The sequence below is a fragment of the Neoarius graeffei genome, chromosome 6 (genome assembly GCF_027579695.1).
Source record: "Neoarius graeffei isolate fNeoGra1 chromosome 6, fNeoGra1.pri, whole genome shotgun sequence".
Taxonomy (NCBI): Eukaryota; Metazoa; Chordata; class Actinopteri; order Siluriformes; family Ariidae; genus Neoarius; species Neoarius graeffei.
The window spans coordinates 30,799,109-30,809,558 of NC_083574.1; the positions used below are offsets into that span (position 1 = coordinate 30,799,109).

Sequence of the window (10,450 nt, forward strand, 5' to 3'; positions counted from 1 at the left end):
CCAGGTGATGTCCAGGGGTCAGCAAGGACATATCCATTATATCTAGTGGGGGTTAACCTTCTCATCATATGGTGAACCTTCTTCTGAAATGGGTTATCTTGAGCAATCATTAGGCCATTTGCTGTCTAATGTATACCCTTAGGCATGTTTGTACTACGAAGTAGTTGCCCTATAAAAATAATTAATTGCATACTCTCACCCACCCAGCATTTAGTCTTATCCTTGTTGAGCTCCCCAGCCATCTCATTATCTAGTCACTAGATTCTAGTGGCACATTGGCCCAGTTTGAATGCATGAGTCTCTAATTGATAAATTCTTTGCAACTATAGCCAAGGCGCACACTGCATTTCCATGACAGTCAGCAACTCAGTTACTCCCATCACCCCATTTATTACCATGAGAAATAGGGTTAAGCTTAGAAATAGATTTATAAAATCACCACAGAATTCATTCTTGATTTTTTGGGGTCTTTAGCTGCATCATGTCAGTTGCATTACCTACTAATGGTTGTGCTTCACCTTCAGGGAAACACCTACTACAATTTGGCGAGTGTCCCAGCAAGTTACAAAACCAGGTAACGGGCGATTGATATTGCGGCATCAGATAAAGAAACACTGATACGTGCTGTTATGGGGTGACACTTTGCCATTCTTAACATATTTTGGTGCTCCAAGTGCAGGTACGCCCTTTTGCACTCTTCCCACCTCACCAAACTCCATGACACCCCACTAGCCTCACCTACTCACTGCTCTCTTCCTCCTTCATCTCTTATGGCTTCTCTTTGTCCTCCTTTGTTCCCCCTGGCAATGGGATACGCTTGCATTGTGAGGCATGAATCCAAGTGGCTCTTACCCCCCCCAACCTTAACAGCTGTTTGTGTCATCAGCAGCACCTGATATGGTCTCAACCACCACAATCCTCCTCAGGTCCTTCACCGCAATCCAATCACCACGGTCCGGACGTGTGTCCTTCACCTACTTGTGAGCAATGGTGAGAGCAAAAAAGAAAAGGGAAAAAGAGAGATCCATACGATAACACATTTCATCTTCACACATTTCATCTTCACAGTTAGGGTTTGTGGTTTAGGCTCTGAGCTCAGGCCAGTATTGGGTGGTCTGCCAAACAGAATTTCAAAGGGGCTGAGATTGTTTTTATTTATTCTCACACGCATTTGTAGCTCTGGTCACTGCGTCCTAGTCATTAGTTTAGTTGACCATAGATTATTTGCAAAATAAATAAATGCATACAGTTCATGACACATGGATAAATAGGATTTATGACAAAAATATATTAAATATAGCTATAAATCCAAAAAGAAATAAACCACACACCAGTTTATTCATATGCACTTCATTTTATCTCAAAAGGGACGAATGTGCTCTTCTTTCATGGGATAAAGACATGGGTGACACGTGGAGTTCACATGTGCAAGCTGAGCCAATCAAAAGCCGCCGGTGACTTTACACTGTTAGTTTTCCTCTCTGGAGGCGGCTGCTTGCCGACATTCACGGCAGATTCTGCTCACTGAGCACTTGAAACTTCGACATTTTACCTTCCTCTTGCTGTCATTGTAAGAGTCAACAGCATAAAAATTGTTTTGCCCGCTGGCTGAGTGAGGATTGTGTGTTTTTTTGCGACAGACACTAGAAGAAATCGGTTGGAAGCTGGATTAGCGTGAGCTGTGATTGTAGTGCCACTGTATGTGCGTACAGGATTTTGATCTCTGGCCGGGTTTTTTTGTGTGTCTCTTTTTTATGGTTTTCCTTCTTCTGTGAACCCCGGAAGCAGCGCATGGACTCTTCTGCTGTGACCACTTCTGTACTGTAGAGGTAGCTTCCAGCAGTTGTGGCGAGCCAACCAAATTGGAGATAAGAACTGATTTTGTTATCCACCTGGTTGATCTATATATTTCATTTCTGGAGTGATATTCTGACCTTTCATGCACTGAAGGACATTCTAATTTTATTATTTTTTGTTGTTGGTTTGTTTATGCATTAATACAATACACATAAAACTTACCTGTGAGTTGTGTGTGTTTTTGCTCTTCTACCCAATGCAATTTCTGATACCCCTTTCTCCAGTAGCGAGCCTAATCTTTTGATGTGCTGGTCCAAAAGATAAACATATAGTGGTATAGGCATCTGTAACCTCCAGCAGTTACTCTTAATAGTGTGAGCTGAAGTAGGTTACACATTCTCATACGAAACACCACAATAGGGAGAGCCTTCACCCAATTCAGGCCCATATCTTCACAACATTTTGCAAGTTTATTCTTCAATGTGCCATTCTCTCTCTACTGCACTGGCACTTGCAGTGTCTTATGTCAAAACCCATCACCTCACATACTTGTTTCAATGCCTGATTAACAAACGGAGTACCATTTGTTATGTCCCCAAATTGTCTGGGGGAAAAAAAAAAAAAGAGGACAGACAAAAGTGGTAAAAATAAGCGACAGACTTCACAGAACGTTTAAGGGGAGGTTTATTTACATAAAAGAAAATAAGGAAATGAATACAAAAAAACCCCCCCGAAACACAAACGAACAAGCTAAAGCTCTCTCCCCCCCCGGGTGACATCACCGCCGGTGGCTTTTAAAGGCTGAGCACCAAATACTAGCCAATCCTGTGCTGCTCTCACCAGACTCCAGGTGGTAGTAATTTGGGCCCATCAGCCACCCACAGGATCTGCAAGAGTAAAACACAAAACAAATTAAACAAAAATATGGGGTCGTAACACCCCCACCACCAAAAATCAACATCTACTGTATGTTGATTACAAAAATAACAGCTCATTCACAAAAAGCTCGCAACAAAGTGTCTGCCAAAATATTTTCACTACCCCTCTTGTACTTAATCTCTAGGTCGAAGCCTTGCAGATAGAGTGACCAGCGCATAAGGCACTGGTTGGCATTCTTCATCCTAGAGAGAAAGACAAGAGGGTTGTGGTCAGTAAAAACAATGACAGGTGCTACAGTGGAACCTATATAAACTTCGAAGTGTTGCAAAGCTAACAGGGCAAAGGCTTCCTTCTCGATGGTACTATAGTTTACTTGATGTTTTAGAAACTTTCTGGAGAAGTAACAGACGGGGTGATCAAATCCATCCGCTCCCTCCTGAAGGAGCACCGCACCAGCACCTGTTGCGCTAGCATCCACCTCGAGTTTAAAGGGAGTCTCGAAATTAGGCGCACTGAGCACTGGTGAGCTGCACAGCAAAGCCTTGGTGTTCTGAAAAGCAGACTCAGTCGTTAGACCACACAAAATCAACATGATCGTGGAGGAGGTTTGTCAATGGCAAAACATCCAAAAAGTTGCGGCAAAAATTACGGTAATAACCGGCCATTCCCAAGAACCGACGGACCACACGTTTGGTCCTGGGAGTGGGAAACTCTGCAATTGCCTGAACCTTGGCCTCAACAGGACAAACCTGACCTTGACCTACCTGCTTACCTAAATAGGTAATGGTTGCTTTGCCAAACTCACATTTGGCGAGGTTCAAGGTCAATGAAGCTTTATGCAAACGATCGAAGACTATCAATTAACTGAAGATGACTAGACCACGAGGATGAATATAATACGATGTCATCCAAATATGCCTCACAATTTGAGATGCCAGCTAAAACTCGGCACATCAAGCATTGGAATGTGGCGGGAGCATTCCTCAGCCCGAATGGCATGACTCGATATTGCATGAAACAATCTGGAGTAACAAAAGCAGAAATCTCAGCAGCGCGAGATGTAAGCGGGACCTGCCAATAACCTTTAAGAAGGTCGAGCTTGGTAACAAACTTGGCAGAGCCAACTCGATCCACACAATCCTCCATCCGGGGGAGTGGAAACGAGTCAGGCTTTGTAACCGCGTTAACTTTCCTGAAGTCGGTACAAAATCTAAATGTTCCATCAGATTTCGGAACCAAGATACATGGGGAGCTCCATGGACTAGAGCTAGGCTCAGCTAACCCATGATCAACCAAATACTCAACCTCAGAAATCATCGCCACCCTCTTTACCGGATTAACACGATATGCGTGCTGTTTGATTGGAGGATGATTATTCACATCAATATCGTGACTAAGGATGCGAGTCTGCGAAGGGACATCTGAAAATAAATCAGAGTAAAACTCAATCAGCTGCTGGATATCCTTAGCACGATCATCTGGCAAATCTGAAAGAAAATTGGTGAGATTAGTCAGCAACTCAATTCTTAAGACGTGGAAAAGACACTGGAACATCACGAAAACTCAGCCCATCCTCCTCTGGGGAATAAGAGGAGAGCACAGGAGCACACGAAGCAACAGATACAGGAGACGCAGACTCAGATACTTCACTCCCCACCACGAGACACATATTGCTTTAACATATTCACACGACAGACGCGAGTCTTGCGCCTCTTTTCAGGTGTATGGATCACAGTCTGTCTCACTCAATTTAGACAATTTCGTAGGGCCCAGAAAATTTAGCCTGTAATGCGGCGCCCACCATTGGCAGCAACACAAACTTTATCCCCCACCTGAAAGGAGCGCAGAACTGACTTGCGGTCAAAACGAAGCTTCATTTTTGACTGAGCAGAAGACAGGGCTTTCTGAGCACAGGCACAAGCATTGTGCAAACGCTCACGAAACGAACAAACATAATCCAAAACGTTCTTCTGCTGAGGAGCTGTGGTCTCACACCCCAACTGCTCTCTAAGCAGCTTCAACGGACCTCTCATGGTGTGGCCGAACACCAGGTCAGCAGGACTGAAACCTAGTGACTCTTGGGTTGTTTCACGCACAGCAAACAAAAGCAGTGGAAGACCTTCATCCCACTCCTTTGCAGAGTCGTGACAGTAAGTGCGAAACATGGACTTCACAGTGTCTGATGGAATCTTTCCAGAGCTCCTTGCGACTCTGGATGATATGCACTAGATGTAATGTGCATAATGGACAACTGCTGTAACACCTGTGTGAACAAACGACAGGAAATTTGATCCCTGATCAGTTTGCACCACTTTTGGTAGCCCAAAGATTGAGAAAAAAATGAATAAGTGCTTTAATTACGGGCTTTGCTTTTAGCGAATGCAGTGGAATAGCCTCAGGGTAGCGAGTAGCTGCACACATGATTGTCAAGAGAAACTTATGGCCAGATCTAGTCTTGGGCAAGGGGCCAACACAATCCAAAATTATGCGCTCAAATGGCTCACCAATTACTGGAATAGGGTGAAGAGGAGCAGGCGGAACAACTTGATTTGGTTTTCCTGCCATCTGACAGCGATGGCATGAACGGCAATATCTCACAATGTCAGACTTTAAACCGGGCCAAAAAAAATAACGAAGAATACGATTGTAACTCTTCTTAATGCCTAAATGACCAGCAAAGTCATGATCATGGCCCAAAGTCAAAACATGTGGTCGAAATTTGGCAGGAACAACCACCTGGTAAACAGTGTTCCACTGTGAATCTTGATTTAATGGTGTCCACTTTCTCATCAACACACCACCTTCCCAATAATAAGCCACCGTTTTACTTGCCGTTTTCCCCTTCCCATTAGCTATAGCACGACACTTACCCAGTGATGGATCTTTTCTTTGCTCACTCTTAAGTAACTCACGATCAACAGGTAGCGACAACACATGAACATTTTCTGCGGACACGGTCACCGACTTCGGGGCATCAGCACTACTGGCCGTGGACAACGACCGATGCGCTGAGCTACTTTGAGAGTCGGGACACAGCGCAACTGGATTCTCAAGTGACATGAATGTATCACAGAGATCAGTAGGGTGAGATTGGCGTGCTTGAGCTCTCGTTACAACACTCACTGGAAATACATCAAATAACTCTGGGCTTACCTCACTGTTCTCTGATGGAATCGAAGATACTTCAGGGAGAGAAAACACTTTTTCCCCGCATAAATCATTCCCCACGAGAAACTGAATACCTTTCATCGGTAACTGGGAACAAACAGCCACTTTTACAGTCCCAAATACTAAATTACTTTTAACATAAATAGTATGTAAAGGGACTTTTAAATATTCCATCTCAATCCCTTGCACCAACACATCCGTTCCACAATAACTACTGTCAGAAAATGGTAAAACAGAAGACAAAACAAAACTCTGAACAGAGCCTGCATCACGTAATATTCTAACAGATACACCGTCTGCCTCACGCCCTGTAAATGATACTTTCCCTTCAAAAACAAACGGATCATAAACAGAGTCAACTTCATCATGACAATTACCATGCTGAACAAAACCAGAACTTTTAAGTGACTTTCGTTTCGGAGAGCCTGACTTGGGGGAGCCCTGCTTGAATGAGCCTCGCTTGGGGGAACCTGGCTTGGGGAAGCTTCCATATTTTCGTTTATACACAGGACATGACATACATGTCAACCTATATGGAATGTCCGTATTTTATATGGATTTGATTCAATAAACGTAGTATACAGGCGTACAAATAAAGTTATACGGATTCTTTAAAAAAACTTCAATATTTATTTAGAGCTATAATCAATTCCCATGATGATAAAAGAGTGCATAACATTTACAAATGTACTGTACACCACAGACAGCACAAACAGCCAGTAAAGAGTCTTATGAAATCGCACATTATCTTGTGGTAGCGAGACTTCGTTCCACTTTTGATCATGCGCACACCGCATTGCGAGAATCCCGCCAACCCGGAAGTAACATTTTGTCTGAAACGCATATTTCCACCTGAGTGACTTTCACTAGCAACTGAAAAGATTCTGAATGGGCACTCCGGCAAGATCAACACAGACACTTGCTGTGACATGCAGCCTAGTGAGGTATTGGTGCAGACTGCTAAAAAAGCTGTCATGGAGTACAATTCAGAACACTAGAGTGACACTGTTTTTGTCAAACATTGGAGCTTTGTATTACTCTGAAGGTTTATTGTTATTAATATTGAATAAAAAGTAACTTGTGTTGTAATGTGAATGTTCTATTGTTTTCATTCAGGCAGCTAGATTAGGTCAACGGGGGTCCTCAGGGTCAAGTATACATAGTTAGTTAGCATATATGCTGCCAGAGTGCAATGAGTGATGCAGCAAGTTCAATAAAGTGAAGCATGTGCATTTGAAGTCGTGGCACTTTATTACATTGGCGACGAGGGTGGGACTAATTTTAAGAGTTACAATGGCAACATACGGGAAAATTGGAGAGTTTGATACGGAGGCAGATGACTGGCAGCAGTATGTGGAATGGCTGGAATTCTACTTTGCCGCAAATAAAATCACCGACGCCGACCAAAAGCGGGCCATCTTCCTGAGTGCATGTGGAGGGAAAACGTATGCCATACTGAGAGACTTATGCCAACCTGGTAAGCCGGGAGATAGCTCCCTGACAGATTTACAGAAAAAGTTGACTGATCACTTTGCACCGAAACGCAGCATCATAGTGGAGCGATTTAAGTTTCATTCAAAAGTAAGGGATCGCGGCCAGTCAGTTGCTGCGTTTGTAGCTGAACTGAGGAGACTTTCTGAACACTGTGGTTTCGGGACAAATTTGGATGACATGCTTAGGGATAGACTGGTGTGTGGCATTAATGACGACCGCATCCAACGTCGGTTGCTTTCAGAACCAGATACAAAAATGACTTGGGAGAGGGCCCTGGAATTAGCGACAGCCATGGAAACTGCATTGAAAGATGTAGCGCAGTTGCAAAATAAATCAGAGGAGGCGGTGCACAAAGTGCAGCCAGGGGCCTCGGACCAGAAGCCATATGTGACGCGTTTTAGATGCGGAGGAACACACGCATCGGCAGACTGCCGTTTCGCAGACGCAGTTTGCCATAATTGCCAGAAGAAAGGACATTTAGCCAGAAAATGCAGCAGTGCGAGACAGCCCAAACAAAACAGATTTGGCACACGAGGGGCAGCAAACATGTTAGAGGAAAACGATGAGGAGTCAGAATACACTCACATGCTGCACAATCTGAGAGAAAACAGAGTTGAGCCATACAGAGAACAACTGTCAGTGAATGGGCATGACGTCACGTTTGAAATTGACACTGGGGCAGGCTTGACCATAGTGAACGAGAGAACATATAGGCAGATAGGGTGTGGAAGACTCCATCCGGCAAAAGTAAAACTGTTCACCTACACAAGAGATACAGTGGATGTGTTAGGCAAGATGTATGCAAATGTCATCTACAAGGGACAGAAGGAGCAATTGCCTCTGCTGGTGGTTAAAGGGGAGGGCCCAAATCTAATGGGGAGAGATTGGCTCAAGGCAGTGAGACTAGACTGGACAGCCATCTTCAAACTCCAAGTGGGACATCAGCAGGAGTTGGAGGCTCTCCTCTCACAACACCAGGAGGTGTTCAAAGGGGAGCTAGGCACACTAGTTGGGGCTACAGCTAAAATCTATGTAGACCCAGAGGCCAGGCCTCGTTACTTTAAAGCTAGGCCCTTGCCATATACGCTGAAAGAGAAAGTTGAAACTGAACTGACCAGGCTCCAGAATGAAGGCATTTTAGAGCCTGTCAGCTTTGCTGAGTGGGCAGCTCCAATAGTCCCCATAGTCAAACCAGACAAAAGCATAAGGATTTGCGGTGACTATAAAGTTACAGTAAATCCAGTGTCAAAGCTGGACAACTACCCAATTCCAAAGACAGAAGACTTGCTGGCAGTGCTGGGAGGGGGGCAGAAGTTCACCAAACTGGACATGTCTCAGGCTTACCAGCAGCTGCCACTGGAGGAAAATTCCAAGCGATTCACAACAATAAACACACATCGTGGGCTGTACCAATACACCAGGCTGCCCTATGGGGTGTCCTCTGCCCCAGGTATTTTTCAGCGCACCATGGACAACTTACTTCAAGGACTTCCTCAGGTGGTGGTGCGAGTAGACGACATACTGGTGACTGGGAATGATGCTAGCCATCTGCAGAATTTAGGGACAGTACTGTCCAGATTGAACGCAGCAGGACTCCGTCTTAAGCGAGAGAAATGCATTTTCATGGCACCAGAGGTGGTATATCTGGGCTACAGAATTAATCATGCAGGGATTCAGCCAGTGGCACACAAAGTTGAGGCCATTGCAAATGCAGCTGCACCGACAAACCAGACACAGCTGAAGTCATTCCTAGGGATGCTGAATTATCATCATCGGTTCTTGCCTAACGTGGCCACTGTACTGGAGCCTCTGCATGAACTCCTCAGAAAAGGAGTGCCATGGAAATGGGAAAAACGCCATGGTAATGCTTTTGACGCAGCGAAGAAGTGCCTCCAGTCTGAGCAACTGTTGGTACATTTTGATGACAGAAAACCTCTCTACCTGTCCTGTGATGCATCCCCACATGGGGTGGGAGCAGTGTTATCCCACCGGCTCCAAGACGGCACAGACAGGCCCATAGGGTACATGTCACGGTCGTTGTCATCAGCAGAACGTGGCTACTCTCAGCTGGAAAAGGAGGCTCTGGCGATAATATTCGGCTTAAAAAAATTCCACCAGTACCCGTTTGGAAAACATTGTACCATAGTCACAGACCACAAACCGCTTCTGGGTCTGTTGGGAGAGCATAAGGGCATCCCACAACAGGCGGCTGCCAGGATGCAAAGATGGGCCTTGATACTCGCTGCCTATGAATACACCTTGGAGTACAAGGAGGGCTCAAAACATGGAAATGCTGATGCGTTGAGCAGACTCTCGCTGCCAAGCTCTCCCAGGGCCACCCCCCAGGAGGGGGAAGTGGTGATGCTTATGGAACACATGAATGGCACATCGCTACAGGTCAGGCAGATCCGCGACTGGACCCGGAGAGACCGTGTCCTGTCGAAAATACAGCAGTGGCTGATGCAAGGCTCTTGGCCTACAACATGCACAGATCCTGAGCTCCAGCCCTACATAAGACGACAGAATGAACTGAGCATGGAGGATGGGTGTGTACTGTGGGGGAGTAGGGTGATAATACCACCACAAGGAAGACAGACCATGATTGAAGAACTACATGAGACCCATCCAGGAGCCTCAAGGATGAAAATGCTAGCTCGCAGCTATGTGTGGTGGCCGAACATGGACGCTGACCTGGAGACAGCAGTGTGTCGATGTCACATTTGCCAGTCCAACCAAGCCTCTCCAGCTGCAGCACCATTACATCCATGGGAATGGCCCTCCCAACCATGGATGAGACTGCATCTGGATTTTTGCGGGCCAGTGTCAGGAAAAATGTTTGATTGTTATTGATGCCTACTCTAAGTGGATTGAGGCTCATCCAATGCATGCCATAACATCTGCCGCTACCATAGAAAAGTTGCGAAGCATCTTTGCCACCCATGGAATACCGGCCGTTCTGGTCAGCAACAATGGGCCTAGTCTGGTCAGTGCCGAATTCAAACACTTCCTTGCAAAGAATGGCATAAAACATGTAACCACAGCACCTTCTCACCCATCTTCAAATGGCTGTGCAGAGCGTGCAGTACGGGTGTTCAAGGAAGGTATCAAGAAG

The 10,450-nt window shown here is 45.3% G+C and overlaps 1 protein-coding gene across 1 annotated transcript in view; it reads left to right on the plus strand.

The window, feature by feature from the left end:
• The first annotated feature begins 7,137 nt into the window (after positions 1-7,137).
• LOC132888255 (uncharacterized protein K02A2.6-like) overlaps positions 7,138-10,450 on the plus strand; it is a 3,940-nt gene continuing 627 nt past the window's right edge. Inside the window, 2 exon segments of the mRNA XM_060924328.1 lie at positions 7,138-10,175; positions 10,177-10,450. The exon segment at positions 10,177-10,450 is cut by the window's right edge and continues 627 nt beyond it. Of these exon segments, the coding sequence (XP_060780311.1) occupies positions 7,138-10,175; positions 10,177-10,450 (3,312 nt within the window).